The 17,016-nt window shown below is 37.5% G+C and overlaps 1 protein-coding gene across 8 annotated transcripts in view; it reads right to left on the reverse strand.

Annotated features, from left to right (window-relative positions):
- The window catches only part of LOC117408630 (calmodulin-regulated spectrin-associated protein 2-like), a 45,562-nt gene that overhangs the window by 24,222 nt on the left and 4,324 nt on the right, over nucleotides 1-17,016 (reverse strand). For all 8 annotated transcript variants that reach the window (XM_034013863.3, XM_034013837.3, XM_034013815.3 and 5 more), the window contains exons 2-3: nucleotides 15,644-15,903; nucleotides 1,599-1,757 (exon numbers count right to left, since the gene is read on the reverse strand). In XM_034013863.3, coding sequence (XP_033869754.3) covers nucleotides 1,599-1,757; nucleotides 15,644-15,903 — 419 coding nt within the window. The remainder of the gene's footprint in view (nucleotides 1-1,598; nucleotides 1,758-15,643; nucleotides 15,904-17,016) is intronic.

The following is a 17,016-nucleotide window of genomic DNA, read 5'->3' on the forward strand; positions in this document are numbered from 1 at the left end:
GATGGTCTCCTTTGCAACTTACGCTGCGTGGTAGAATTTCTATTATTAAAATGAACGTTCTACGTTGCATTAACTTTCTGTTCTCCATATTACCTTTATCACTTCCTCACAAATACTTGGAAGATCTTAAGGAGACTTACTCACTCCCTGGGTCCTCTTATTTGATGTATCTCAGGCTTCACTCAGCCCTTTGTGTCTATGGAGTCCCATGGAATGTGGCATTGTCTTTTATGGTACCCCTTATTTTTTAAGCGAAAGTGGGCTCCATGGAAGAAGACCCAGGAGGACTCCACTTTTGAAAGAAAAACATAAAAAAGCCAGACTGGAATTTGCTAAAATGCATATTGACAAGCCACAATCCTTCTGGGAGAATGTCCTTTGGACAGATGAGTCAAAACTGGAGCTTTTTGGCAAGTCACATCAGCTCTATGTTCACAGACGAAAAAATGAAGCTTTCAAAGAAAAGAACACCATACCTACAGTGAAACATGGAGGGGGCTTGGTTATGTTTTGGGGCTGCTTTGCTGCGCCTGGCACAGGGTGCCTTGAATCTGTGCAGGGCACAATGAAATCTCAAGACTATCAAGGCATTCTGGAGCGAAACGTACTGCCCAGTGTCAGAAAGCTCTGTCTCAGTCGCAGGTCATGGGTCCTCCAACAGGATAATGGCCCAAAACACACAGCTAAAAGCACCCAAGAATGGATAAGAACAAAACATTGGACTATTCTGAAGTGGCCTTCTATGAGTCCTGATCTGAATCCTATTGAACATCTATGGAAAGAGCTGAAACTTGCAGTCTGGAGAAGGCACCCATCAAACCTGAGACAGCTGGAGCAGTTTGCTCAGGAAGAGTGGGCCAAACTACCTGTTAACAGGTGCAGAAGTCTCATTGAGAGCTACAGAAAACGTTTGATTGCAGTGATTGCCTCTAAAGGTTGTGCAACAAAATATTAGGTTAGCGGTCCCATCATTTTTGTCCATGCCATTTTCATTTGTTTTCTTATTTACAATATTATGTTGAATAAAAAATCAAAAGCAAAGTCTGATTTCTATTAAATATGGAATAAACAATGGTGGATGCCAATTACTTTTGTCAGTTTCAAGTTATTTCAGAGAAAATTGTGCATTCTTCGTTTTTTGTGGAGGGGTACCAACAAATTTGAGCATGTCTGTATATATATATATATATATATATATATATATATATATATATATATATATATATATATATATATATATATTACATATTTCTGTAACAAATGACACAAAAGAATAAAAAATTATTAAAAAAAACAAAACAAACAAAAAAAGAAAGTATGTGTAACTATGGTTTCGAGTGAGAATCAGTCTGTACCCCATCACAGATCCAAATACACAGCATGGTTAATGATCACATACTTTTGTAAATAAGTGAAATGTATTGTCTTTCTGATGGAAAAGGAAATAAACATTTTTTTCTCAATATAAAGGAGATTCTTTTCTTGTATACCAATGACACACAGATGATTGGCGCACCAAAACCAAAGTAAAAGCACAGAGTGACTCTAGCACCTAGTAACCTTCCCCCGCAAGTACCTAATACCAGAACGTTACGTACCTTATTCATCCAGCTCAGGACAGCATCCTCAGTGTCGTACGGCAGATCTGTGTCTGTGAGGGCTGAATACTTCTGAACACAAGCAACCACCTTCTCCACACTCACCATCTCCACTGTGTAAGCCATCATCAAAGTGTCAATCATGGCTAAGTGAGCACTCTGCAAAAAAACACAACTGTCTTTAAAATATACTCTAAACACTGTAAACCACACCATGACATTGTATGTGCTGGTTTGTTACTCACAGACACCTGCAATAGATGAGTAATCTAAAGCATAACTGTACAGACAGAGGCTCTGGTTTTTGTTTGGATAGCTGCACAGAAAACAGCATTTTATAGCATTGGGCTGCACATAAACTGAAGCTTGCGGGACCAAAAAAAAATACATTAAAACTGCAGGTTGCATGGGCAAATATTCATTGTCTGCGTCAATGCATAATTTTATCCCTTTTCTAGTTAGGAGTATAGTTAGACTAATGTAAAATAATGACAGGGTAGGATAGTACAGTTGATAAATAAAAAGATGTATATTACTTACTCCAATATCACAACAGTACAGCTGCTGCTGTCTTCACTGCTTACCAGACACAGTACAACCAGAAGCTGTGTCACTGTATTAACAAACCTCTAAATGAAGTGGAGTCACCTGCAGGAATTACTGACGGCATTTCAGTGGTTATTAGTGCTTAAGTGCTGTTCAAATGGTGTTAAAACCAGGGTTATTGGAAGTAAGCTTTTGGAACACAGTGAATACATAATTGATAATGCAGCAACACCCACCCACTGAAACCCACGCAGAGAAAGAGTGATACAACTGTGTCCACTGAGTCACCAACAAGTGCAGCTTTATAAGCATGCATACCTCCTCAATACAACACGACAGGCATAATCCTGGCCTCGAATGCAATTAACACAAAGCTCTGGAGCTGGACACATGAAATAAGCTCATAAAAACAGAGATCCATTTTCTGCATACAACAGCCATTTACCATCAATGAGGCTTTAAGCCCTCTCATGTTCGTTGGATTCTTTCAGTTGATCCTTACAGCTGAATTTATTTGGAGTGATCCAGTTTTTTGGCACACACAGTGCTTGTCTTTCAAGGCCCATCTTGTACATTTTGTGCTTTTAATATTTATTCTTGAAACACCGTCAAGCTGCTCAGTTTTCTACACCCCCTCTATGTCTATTAAGATCACCATTACTAACATAAGCTAGTGCTCCTAATACATAGTAAAGCAAAGTACCTTTGGTTTTCTAGCTGTTTATAAATTACAGAAATTTAACAAAGAAGCAAGGATAATGTATGGTACTTAATTTTCTGACTGGCTGTTAAGTTTAAACATGGAACCGTTCAACTGAATAAAATATGATTTTTTTATATTTGAATACCAAAGTACTTCAATCCTGACTGTACAGGAAATACATTCGCCCTGAATGAAATGTGCTCCACTGGTGTGAAGTCAACGTCATTGATAACATGTGGGAAACACTTTACAGGTAACTTAGTATTAGCTGTTTAGACTTTTATGTCCTCCAGACACACTTGAATGTTAATTTTTTTCAGGTTTTATTTGTACCCCCCCCCCCCCCATTTGTTGTGCTATAATTAAGCAATGTTAAAACCTGCCTGCCCTGAACAGCACTGTAAAGAAAAGCCATATTCATCTCATCATCTCCTAACAACAGTAGTGCAGTGTTTCGACATTTCTTTCAACTAAACAACCCAAGCCTTGATTCAATAAAAGACTAATGTGCACTGTTTGTCTTCATAAATTACAAAGAATAATAATCTTAATAATAATAAAACCATGTGCAATTTAAATATACGTAAGGGATCATGTACAGTTACATCCCTTATTTGCCCCTTCTTGATTGAATTATTAAGTTGTTTCTTACTCGTTTTCTTAAACTTATGATGCCAGTTAAGAAGGATCAACACCTGAACACATTTATATTACAGAAAGCTGTCATGACATGCCCTCTTATGAAGAAGTCTACTGAGGGAATATGAATGTTACGAAAAAGGCCTGATGAATACACCCTGGAAAGCAGATTAGTGTGTTACAGGCAAAACTTTTGTTTGGAAATATAAAGCACGATGTAATAACTTAATTTCATAACAAGCTTCTGCATGCTTAAAAGTGGAATTTAATAAACTGTCTCAATTTCTTTCATTAGCATTAATTTGAATTCCAACGGTTTCCTCACACTAAGCAACTGCCTGAATTTTCAACACATATTTTCAACCTAAGACTGGACACTGCCTCCCAAAAATGACTCCAGTGTTGTCATGGATATCTGATGTAGCAAGAATGAAGACATTTATGTGACTCACTTTCATCTTGCTTCATCCACCTCTCGCTGAAAAATATAAGACACCGTCAGAAAAAGACCACAGGGTTCCATAATTTCTCATACGGATTCATCTTGGCATATTTAACTTACGGACGGAGAGTAAATAAAACGTTTCCCATTCAGATATTTACATGCATTTATGAGCGCAAGAGTTTTAAAAGGCAAAGGAGCTTGTTTTCTTCGTTTTGGAAATAACTTTACCGCAGGACATTATAATTCACTAGTTTGTAGCCACAGTACTATAAAAATTTGATTGCCCAGTCAGTCAGTCCTATGCCATGCCTAAAATTGAAATCGGTCAACTTCAAAGTTTAAAGAAAACTGTCTTCTTCAAAAGTGCCATAGGGCTCTCTGTGATAAATTGGTTTTCCATCTGGACAGTACTGTGGTATAAATCCACCCATGTAAAATATAGGATCATTATCTAAATGATTAAAATGGTAGGACACTATACACTGATATGGTCAGCTTTACATTTAGATTGCATATTTAGAACCTAGACGTGGTTTTTTCACTTAGTCATTTTCCTTTTTCCCCCCTCCCTCACAGTTAAATCCGCTCATTTGATTGCGCAAGAAGATTACTGGGATATTTCGGTGAATCAAGGGATTGAATGTAATCTGCAGCATCATGGTAATACTTTCCAAAGCCTGGTGCTTTTGAAAAAATGATTGGTATTCACTAACTGGAAAGCCTCGCTAAGCTTACTTACACAACATGGAAGACCCACCTTTTTTTTTGCAGTTGATTCTTTACAGGTAGTTTTAATTAACAGATTATGCTAAACGTATATGTTATATTGTAGAAACTACATATTTTAGCTTTAAGATGAGCATTTGTATTTAGCTCGCAATGTATTATACAAAGTAGTGTCTATTTAGGCACTCCTTTCATTCTAAAAATACCGGAGAGAACATTGGTAGGTGAGCAGCTCTTTGTCAGGACATACTGTACCATAGAATGACCCAACAGAACCACAGAGATTATTTTATTTTATAAAATTACGACAGAGTGTAACAGTCAGTCAATGTCTTGTTTATGAGGTACAAACTGGAGCAAAAGCAGAGTAAATCTGAATTTAAAACTCTGCACTCCATTGCATGGGCTTCAATTATTCCTGCAGTGGTGAGCGGAATGCTCAACAGTAGTAATTAATCAAGTTCGCAGTACAGTTTTCTGGGTAAGAATTCAATTAAATATTCAGATTAAAGTATTAATAGTCACTCACTTATTAGATCCACAACAAGGTCATTTTTAAAATGAAAAATAAACACATTATGAAGCAAGGCACAAAAATGTAATGTTTTTAAAACTAGCAAAAACATATTCAGATACATTTTCTTCCTGCAACTCAAGCTTACAGTTGTAAGTTTTATATCATTAAATTAGTTTTAATCATCTCAGAAAATGTACTTTTGACTTATTTGAAGAAAGCCTGTTCAGGCTTAACTATATCCAGGGGAAAAAAAAAAAAAAAAAAAAACATTGTTCTGAGTTGGTGTTTAGCTGTATTTCTCTATCCGGGATACACCATTAAAGAAAGACCTGTTGCAGACAGTCAGCATTCTAATGACATGCAGACCCCATCACGGCAGCAGGACAGACACAATAAAGTTCCATCTGTTCTGTCCTGTTGCAGTTTGACGAGGAGCTGGCTTCCTGAATGAAGACGCTGGTATTTTCAGAGCACAGGGACCGGCGCTCTGTACAAACAGTTCTCCTTGTTTGTTTAGAGAGGAGGATGGGAGTGTCTCACACTGTGAGCAGCATTCCAGACATGCCAGGACCCTGGAGGCATGTGACGCTTGTTTTTATTCCTGCTCACAACATAGTGTATAAGCAAGAAGTCACCTGACTATTTCCAGTCATTTTGGTGTTGCTTACATGTGTAACTATATACTGCTGCTGTAGGTTTTGTTTAAAAAAATTCTCAACATTTTAATTCCATTTCTTATACTAGAACTGAATAAGGTATTCACTGTACCAGGGCAAACGGCCCATTAAACATTCATATAGTTTGACCAGCTTACATGAAACAGTATCATGTGATACACATTAGTGATGTTACGATATTTGTGCTATGGGGGAACATATAAATGATGAATATTTAACTTAATCTACATATAAATGTCATTGTCATAATTATCATTTCATGGCTACTGTACAGAATTTTATCATTATTCTAAACATGAGTCTTCCTTCTTGCCTGAGCAGCAGGTACTGTAACCATGGAAACTCAGCAGTTGCACTGTGGGTGCAGAACAGGCGAGGCTGTCATTGTTCCCTTCAGCAGGGGAGGGTAGGTATGTGGCTTTCCCTTTCTGAATTAATATTGCAGAGGGCACCACATTTCAATCTTGCATTACTACCTGTGCTTAAAATAGAAAGACATCACATCAAGACAACTGCTTTGAACTGTACCATTTCATATAGACTTCATCTTCATAAACTGGAACAACCTTATTCATTTTACCAGCACGAGAGGTGCATACTGATGACAGCTATCTGAAGCTTTCTGTGGTGCTTCTAAAGTCAGTACTTTGTGTGCACTGTTGCAGAATACAAGCGTGGCATTGAATAGAGAAACCGTAGGCATTCAATACATTACACTGGTTTATGATCCTCTTAACCACAGAAAATACCACAGAATACTCTGATAATATGATCCAGTTAAGTGACACTCTACTAGTTTATATAGCAACCACGTATTATACCAGGTACAGCATTCATAATATTAAGTATTGCATCTTTTATGAGGAAATGACTGTAGCATAGTATTAATAATTTAGCCCTTTCAGCAAGTTACTACAGCGAGACTACCCAGGATACCTAATTCAATGCATTGTGTTAAATTCTATACCCTTTCTTCCGAGTAGGATTGCCCAGAGAATGAGAGAATACTTCAATGTCAGAGTATGTAGTGTTAACTTTTGTATGCTCTTTTGTTTGGAAATGTGTTTGTACAACAAGGACACATGAACAGTAAAATTCCTTTATTTGAGTCACTGCAAATCCCACTGAATATTACTGTACTGTACTACTGAAGTAGATCAATCTTCATGCTGTTGTATTCCATGACGCAAAATACATTATTTATTTTGTGTTGTCTAATGCAATAACTGTACAGGTCAGGAAGAGTCTTCCACAGATGGGAGGGTTGACCGGGAAAGAATGCATTAAACTACTTTATAAATGTGAAATGACTTGTGTCAGCTTCTGTTCAAGTGAAATACAGCATATCTCAAATATGCTTAACCAACACCACTGAATATCTAAGATATTAGATAATAGATCACACAAGTTTGATCTAATATCTATAGTCACAGAGTTACACAGGCTATAATATTTATTTTTTACTGTCCCTACAACTGACAAAATATTTTTGTACCCTTCAATTCTGACAAAAGTTAACTGAATTGGGCCCTTGGTATATTCTTATACCTACTTAAAAGCTAATATACATTTATTTCTTTGCAATAAAGTTGTATTTTTTTTTTTTGTAAACAAGCAAAGCTCCCAACCCCCGGGCCCCTCCACCCTCCTCATACAATGAAACAGACCTGGACTTGCCTTTATATGGCTGCAGTTGTTCTGGCTGGACTAAACCTCTGTGTTAACATTTTGCATTGCATAGGGAGGGATTGAAATCTACCTTATATAGGTCTAGGTAATTTACTGCAAGTCAGGGTATTTGTGCGATAAGAACAGATACATTAAAAGAGACCTAATTCGTACACTGTAACAAAGCTAAAACACAAAGCACTGTTGTCTTATCCAAATAATAATAAAAAATAAACAGTTAAAACCACACACATTAACCATGCTACAAATATTCTAGTGAGCAATGTTTATTAATACCCCTGTGTCTCCAACATGTCATTTGTATTTTTAGTTCAGTATTATCAATGACAAAAGAAACTAAAAAAAAAAAATCATTTTAAGAGACACAGCAAAACAGACATTGCACACGGCTTGTCAGTACACCAGGTGCCTGTTTTTGTTTTATGACTTAATTAACATTTACCCAAAATAGCCAGTTTATTACACCTGCAGCAGTGACAGGGTGCATACCATAGCACAAAGAATGCAGCAATTCTTCACACGCTGCAGTCAAAAGGTGAAGGGGGTTTGGATGTATTTAGGCCACTAAGAGTCCCCAGTTTCAAAAAATAAGTTGTTCTTAAAATAGGCTTTGAATAATGAATTACCAGTTTATAAGGGTAGGATAATGATTTTATATTATAGTTTCAGGGCTGTTTTTCCCCCAAACAGAAGCCCCAAAATTATGGGAGCCCTGCAAGTGTTCAGCAAAAACTGCCTTTCTGCCAGAGAGGATGAAAATAACGATCTATCTTGAGCCCAACCACTGTGCACAGGCACAGGGCCACATGGAGACACAGGGAGAAGCCATCATCTGTGCAACCAAAACCACTGGCCTGTCTGTTCTCAAAGTAACTGTTCATCTGATAAGGGAACAACTACACTGTACAACAAGCTAACAATGAAAGAACATTTTTTGCCATTAAAGCTCAACCTTCATGTTCAAGTTTGTATTTTTTTTAATTTATTTATTTATTTATTTATTTATTTAAAATGTGATTTAGTGGCATCCATTTAGTACATTCTTCATTAAAATGAGTCCCCTGTGCACAACTTCACTGACAAACCAGCTCAAATCTCAGTCAAATAAAAGGCTATTAATAGTTCCACGGATATGATCTGCTTTCGCAGTACTGTATAGAATATGAAGAAAACACAAGCAGGTTAAAGAAAAACAAAAAAAAGGGACTTTTCTTGTCTATCAAATGCTACAGGATGTCCAGGTCCAGTCCCTGTTGCAGCATGTACTCTTCCACTTTTCTTCAAAGATTTTAACCTAATTAGTCACTGTCTTGAAACCCATTCAGCTAGTGCACTCAGTCTGACGATAAAACACAGAACATGCTGTTTTTAATTGCACTGTTAATGTGAAAGCAATATGCAAACAATGCTTTTCTACAGTAACTCTAAGTAACTGCTCAAAAAAACTATTGCCTCAAAACCAAGCGCAGCATTTTCTCAAGCAATTATAGTACAAATGTTCTTATTCTAGTGGGGCTGGGGTTCGTTTACATGCATGCTCGAGGCTACAAGGAAATAATACTTTATGCTACTGTAAACTTCACTCAGAGCAAGCAAATATAACAAGGTGGTAGTTTATAAGGGGGAAAACAGATGTTTTGAGTTATGCTTATCTATATAACAGGACTTTTTGTTTAGATCTTGGAAAAACCTGGATTTGTTCCCTAAGTATTTCCACTGATTTCTGCACAGCTGTCAGTACAACTCCAGGCCTGAGAAGTTACTGTTTAAAAGACACTGATCATTCTTGTGCTGTTTTTTTCTTTGTGAAACCAATGAGTGCTGCACGCATTGCAAGTTAAATGGTCTTCAGCATATCTGACTCCAAGCATAGATCTCTGGGTCAAAAGGAACAGAAGTTCAGAATCATGCTACTGAAAATGAGAATATCGTAACCCTCATTTTGGGTATTTTTTTTTTTTTATTTGACCCCCCCCCCCAAAAAAAAAAAATCTGGAATATGTATAAAAGAAAAAGTAAAAAAAAAAAAAAAAAAAAAAATTCATATATATATATTATATATATATATAAAACAATTTTAAAAAAATTTATCTAACCACTGCTTGGAATTGTGTTCAGCCAATAAGAGAACTCTATTCACACAAGCCACTATAAAATTGTATTTTTAATCACATCAGAGTGCTGTGTAACAGACAGCATCTACCTAATGTCGGTGTCGCTTCCAGGCATCTTTTGATCAGTCTGTTCAGGATTGTTTTCCCAAGAGCAGCAGGAAATGGCAATCCATGTACACTGTGCCAACAGGCAAGCTACACTGAATGAATAAACAGCGCTTATGTGCATTCAGCAACTTAAGGAATGTTGACCGCCCTTCGCATCTTCTTAACAGTATAGTGCAGGGCTGCACTAGTGTCAAAGGCAAATTTGAACTTTTTGTATTTTTTTTAAATAAATAAATATTAATAATGTTACTACAACTACAATTTAAAAAGCTCACACAATATTTAGCCAAACATACCCTAAAGCCACACCCTTTGGTTCATCAGAAGACTTAAAATGAACAAACAATAGACTTGTGCTCTTCCTGTCTTGCAGTATCAACCAGTCCCTGTTTGCTTTGCAAAAAACACATTAAATGTGCCTTATGGTATACTGCAGTATACTGTACAGTATGTTGCGTCCAATTCTCTGGTTCTGTCCGGCTCAAAGTGCTTTAAGGTTTCACAATTCTGACCCACCAATAAAAAGTCAGTTTGTGATCGCCTCAATCTGAATGAAACAGAGCTACTAAAACCTATACAATACATTCCCAAATAATGATGGATGTTCTTCACCTGTTGTGTTTCCCAGCCTAAAAAGGCTTTGCAGTGACTCAGATTAACCAACACTTCCAAGCAGGATACAGTACGTAGAGCACATTCCATGGTTCTCCTGGGACACTTGCAAATCTGATCTTCAGCACTGCCAGAGCTGCTCACCACTCACAGTACTGGATAACTTTCAGACTTCACTCAAGCTTTCGATACAGATCTCGAATGGTGTTATTTGAAATAAGGTGCCTCTACATACAACGAAGCATCAACATTGCAGTTTCCTTTTACATTTTTTAGCTTTCATTTTTCAATGGGAAATATATGTGTTATCACAGCTATATGTACTACATGAGAGAACAAGGTTACATAATCATATCCACTATCCCTAAAACAATGTTGCAGCCATTCTGTATCCCTACACGTATTCCTTTATACTTTCAACCATTTTGGATTACACCAAAAAAGGTTCCCACCAATCCCACCATAGGATTTGAATTGAGCCTAGAGCGGCAGAGGCCAGAGCTAAACCCCTGATCCGGACATGTTTAATCATACCAGGAATGCTGCACAGTTTCAGGTTTGTTGCTTCAGTAAAATGTTTTTGGCAAGTATAGAAACAGGCACAGGATAGATATACACAATAAATATTAATGTACAGTATTAGTGTCATGACCATTGTGTGCAGTAGGGAACTTCAATGACCAAATATCCAATTTTTGCCCATATTGAGAAAAAAGTTAGAATGCTAGTTTACTAACCTGGAAACTTTTTTGTAGCCTTGCACTTTATTAGCAGTGACTGTACAATGTGTGTGTAATTGCAACATGAAATAAAGTTGGTGTCCCCAAAAAAACATTAAATGTGACAAAGAAGCATACAAAGAAGCACTGCTCCAGTCCTGGAAAAAGAAGCATGCACATCGCTAAGAAAACCTTTGGGATTTGGGGTTCAAACACAAATCCAGGACTTCAGGCTCTAGAGTAGGTTTCTAATGTGCCATCAGTCAGCAAGCAGGAATAAAAACACTGCAATGCAGGCACTTCAAGGGAGGATAGAAAGAAGCCACTGGTGACCTAAACACATGGACTGCTACTGTGCAGAAGGACATCCCTATCGGTCTGCTATAGAGGAGGCTTCACTGAGTTACTGTATGACAATCAACAGACTAAAATGAAAGCCCTTAGATTCTTAATTATATATATACACATTGACATACATGTAGATCCACCATAAAGCATACAGAAAATGCTATGCTGAAGTCAAGCAATTAATTGCATCAACAAGAGATGCCATTTAGCCCTAAATAATTCAGAAATAATTTGCTGTGGTGTTATTTTGTCAGCCCTAGTAAGCACAACACATTCATACACCCGAGACTCAATTCTTTCAAGCTATGCCTATTGATGTACACTGCACGGTCTATAGCGTGTCTATATGTAACATAGTCACAGCATGGCAACAATGCTCAATATTTTAAATCTGATCTCTAGGGACCTCGTACTGTTTTTCAAGGGTGATGATGGCTTTTTAAAACTTCCACTTGCAACACGTCTGGAGTTTATTTAGGTGGGCGTGTATTAAAACATATGGATTTAATAAGACTTGCTTCTTTTAACTGGATTTCCTTCTAGTCGCTTCATTACAGTAAATAAATGCTACTACCACTGGCCAGTTTTTCTTTTAATCCCAGTGCTGATAATGGAGACTACAATGAACTATGCACAGACAGACCACAGACAGATCTCGAATGGTGTTATTTGAAATAAGATTTTCCCAAAATAAGTTCTTATAGGCTATTTTTCCAGATCATATCTAATGGATTGCAATTTACTTTCAACGTTCACAGAATAGTACACCAACTGAGCATTTTACATATTTTAATTTAAGGTGACAATTTAAAACAACCAACCAAGCATATTAGATTTATCTTGTCAGTTCCTGGAGATAACCAACAACTGAAGCCTCTCCTACCAAACCCATGCAATCTAATGCAAATACAGACACAACCCTAATGGGAAGCTGTTTATTACACCAGTAGTAGAGCCCCTGGAGACCTGCTTGACAGACACACGGGTGACATATCCATTTCCCTCCAATTATAACCAAGCTCAGAGAAGTTCTGCTTTTCTGCAGTTTAATATGTTTATTGCCACAGACACAGGGAGAGCGCTTGAACACCAAAAGATTCATCAGGCAAGGACCGTTTCATACTGTGGTTGAAAAAACTGGAAAAATTGATCCGGTCATATACAGCTTCAAAACCAAAGGGCAACCAGCCTTTCCGTCAATATTTTAGAAGTAGTGGAGTTCTGAAAAATATAGCGTTACACGTCCCCACGTTTTGCTACAACTGTTTAAAAAATGTACATGTACTTCTTACACTTACAACTAGTCTGTTTCAAAGCTCTTTTCAAAATGGCCCCTCCAGTGAATCTAAAATTCAATCACACAGTGCATATCCGAGAGAACTGCTGCAATGTGTTCAGGGGATTTGGTTAGGACCCTAGTCTGTTACTGAGACTGGAGTGAGTCCACTGAACCAGTAAATCATAAAGAGGACCGTATACAGGACCTCTGGCCCTTATACAGTTTGTTTTATTTTTTTGATCACTCCTTCACTTGTGACAGTACCTGGGACACAAACTAGGCCCACTGGACTGCCCGACTGTCATGGGAGAGTGCTGTATAATTCCCAAAAGCCACAAGGTTCTTGAGAACCTTAGATATTTTAGGGCGAACACTTTATCGCGTCTGCCTAATTAATAGAACAGCTATTTAGGACACCCCATTTCAGTAACACATACGGTGCAATCTTACATTGTCACAATCGCAACAAGACACAATATTTCTTTTTCAAACACTTGCTGTAACTGTACTTTGATACAAATATGCTGAAGTAATTGTTTTTTTTCCCTTAGTTCTGCTGAGCCATCAGATCTGGGAGTCTTGCTACTGCAAAATAAAACTGACAGGCTTGGTGCATTAAAAATAATAAAAAAGAAAAATAATTGCAGTTGACAGTAAGACAGCTAGCCAGGCTAGTTTATTATGTGTCTGACTAGTTTCTAAATATATACTGTACCAGCAGTTACCAGCAAGTGAGACTGACGATAATATTTTGGATTACCCCACAGCTAAGATAGCTATAGACATATATTATCCTAAGAGATTGACATTAAAATTGACAAGTAAAACTGTAACAAGCTGTACCCACTCGGTTGCAACTCTGTCTTTTGCCAATTGAAATGTTACTTTGTTAACGGAATAAAGGAGCCTTTAGATTAAGAAAAAAACCACCCCCTTCAATTGAAATCTGCACAGGCTCAAAAGCTGTGATGAGATGCTTCAAAAGTGTCAATGCAAGGTATGGCAGGGCTGTCTAGAACATCAGTCCTCAAGCTTGACATAATGAGCATCTAAAATGAAGAACTAAAGCAACCCCTCGAATGCAGTGTCTCTCCAGCACACGGCAGCGACGTGCACCTGCAGCAAACTTTCACGTCAACAACTGTCCATTTGTTGGTTTAAACAAGACATTGGGAAACATTCTCCACTCATTGTACAGTACATATTGTTACATTATTACCATTTATGCAATAAGCTGTAACAAGAAATATAGCATTACGTATGTGATGGTAAAGCTGATGTTACAAAGAACAATCACAGCAATATTAGTTAGCCAGTATAGAATATTCTCTGCATACAAATGCTATTATCTAGAAAAGAGAAATTGTCACAGATAGGCATTGTGGTGACGTCAGACCAGGAAGTAGACAGACACGGTACTGGGGTGAGTGAAGGCACTGATGCACAAGTTTATTGTAAATAAACAAACAAATAAAAAAGCTGAACAAACAAAACGGCACAGTGGCCAAACAGACACAGAACAAAACAAGTATCGTGCTGGTGTTAAAGCCAGCATGAGTAGCAATTGATATGGTCTTTCTCTAGTTCTCTTTACTTTACGTTCCGCCTCTGAACAACCCAACCACGAGTGAGTGATTCGTGCCTCTTTTTACGCAGCTGTGCCGGGACTCGATTGCTAATCAATCATTCAATTGAGTCCAGGCACAGTCTGCACGTGGACTACTTTGTGACACACCCGTGCCCAAATACAAATATACATTTTAAATCACCTGTGCTACATAAACTAAACCATACCCCGTGCACCAATACATACATTCAAACAATAACACACTACATAACACACAAACAATCTATCTCCCTCATCTAACCATTTAGCACTGTTCAGCAATTCCAACCCTATCTAATAAGCAAGGCAACAAATCAACCCTAGGTCTTTCGGGAATTCAAAAGCAGTGACTGAACTCCTTCAGCTCCATTCATGTTACTGTACCTTATTCTCCAGGCACAAGACTAACAACTATACATTTTCAATATCCTATTTGAACTGCATGTGAGGAGCACACAGACCTGGATATAGGATGGTTCAGAACAAAAATTATAGCAATTGCAGACAGTGTACACCCATTCATGTGTTTTCATCTCACTAATATGCAGAGCCATCCAGACAGGTACAACCACAAGAGAAGGCACCCCACCCCACACCCAGTACAGGAGGAACTGTAGCCTTCATGTAAAACGAAAGATAAGCATTGTATTATTATACCTTCAGAATGTTACCAACCCTTCATGACTTCCAAAAGGAAAACAGCATTGCTTCTGGAGGGGAGCTGACAGAGTGTTTCTTTATAATGGTTACTGCAAACCAAGAGAATCCAACTGCCAGCTTAAGCCTGAACCACATTAATTCAATCACACAGAAACGGCACACTGTTTCTATTATACCATGCTAGATAGCTTTAAACAGATTACTGTAAAATACAAGTTGGAGGCTAATTAGAAAAAAGATTTGACTGTTAACTGGGTTATGTTTCTCCCCCGAGTTATTACCTGGCTTCACTAGTTAAAGTACCATTTTTGATCAGGCAATTGCGGTACTGTAAATGCTAATGTAAGCAGATCAATAAACCATATTGTCCTTCTTCAGGCAACACAAAACCAAACATTTTAGCCTGTGACAAGTGGAGGTCATAGAAAAAACGATTAGCAGGATTCTGTTAAAATGATCTCACAGTGGCAGTGTTTGTCAATTAAATTGGCTTCAAATGAAAGCAGTTAAACAAATCACAACAATTATTATGACTCTAAAATATAAATTCCAATTCCTTCAAAGGAATTGGAATTTATATTTTAAATTGATTTTAAAAAAGGAATTAGAACCTAAAGAAAACATCTAAAGAGAACAGGTAGCCAAGTCAGAACTCACAATCTGAATGGGCTTCTTGCGCAGGTCCCTCTCGGTAACCAACTTCTCCTGGTCTGTGACATAAAGTCCCTTCTGTGCAAGTGCCTGGATGACAGCATCATGTCCCAGGAGAGGCTTGGCTGCATCGCTCTTGAGAATGAGGCTCCCCGCGCGGCAGTACAGCTCAGCTGACAGTAGAAGGTTCACCACGGGAGGCTTGGTGTGCACCTGCTCGTACTGGTCTGTGTAGAAAGGCTCCTTCAGGTCCTCTGGCACATTGTCTAGAGCACACACACACAGACACACAGACACACACACACACACACACACACACACACACACACACACACACACAGAACAGCCATTAATGCTTAACACTTTGAGAGGAGCCTCGTTATTTACTGCAGATATAAGAACTATTTGCATGCAGACCTATAGTGCACCTCATTACAATTCCTGAAAAAGCTTGTCAATATTCATAATAGGAAATACATGACTGAACTGAACGTAACAATATGCATCTCTGTAAATATGGGCATCTAAATCTATGCAAAAATATATTCAGGTCTGAGCTTTCCAGCTAAATGTCTAGTACATATTTCATGACTGAAAATGCTATATATATTTAATGTTTACACTTTATGTTGCCATAGAAACTACAAGATGACCCTAATGAGTTTCTCAGTGGTACATCTATGGTAAATCCCTCCAATATTATCATTGCAATCCCCTGAGCTTTCAGGCAGTTACTATGGCAGCTGAATTAAACCAATACCGTTCAATTTATTTTTCACTTTTATTAATAATGACCTTGATAACATATTAGGGAACACAAAGAACAGTCATGTAGAAAAAAATATAATTGTGTAATACATGTTTAACCTTGAGCATTGGAATTCAGGGACAGTAGACAGTAGTATTGAGAATGTCCTAAGCACATCGCTGTGTTTCACTGTGTTGAGTTGTGCGTATTCCCTAGAAATTCCTTCTGAATATAGGATCACAATCAGTTTTTTTGTTTAGTTCTTGTATGTATTTAACAACTGAAGTAGGGTAAGCATGTGCAAATATGGTGCTTGTGACGAATGGTGGCTTCACAACTTTACTGCTGAATCTAATTAGCTCTGATTAAAGTGCTGCACTTAAACAGCATTGAATTTAAATTTAATAATTTAAATTATTCTGAGCTTTTTGTTTTTCCCATTTAAATTATATATATATATATATATATTTGTCTACATTTTCCAAAACATACTGAATGGTATTGTTTAACTAGTTTTAATATAAGGCAAACATATATACATTCCTGACTAAAGAGTAAATCGAATTTTAAAGATTTTTCTTTTAGAGAGAAAGCGAGAAAATAAATCATATTTATACATTTTAGGGCTACG

This window comes from Acipenser ruthenus, chromosome 10, assembly GCF_902713425.1.
Source record: "Acipenser ruthenus chromosome 10, fAciRut3.2 maternal haplotype, whole genome shotgun sequence".
In the NCBI taxonomy this organism is placed as follows: Eukaryota; Metazoa; Chordata; class Actinopteri; order Acipenseriformes; family Acipenseridae; genus Acipenser; species Acipenser ruthenus.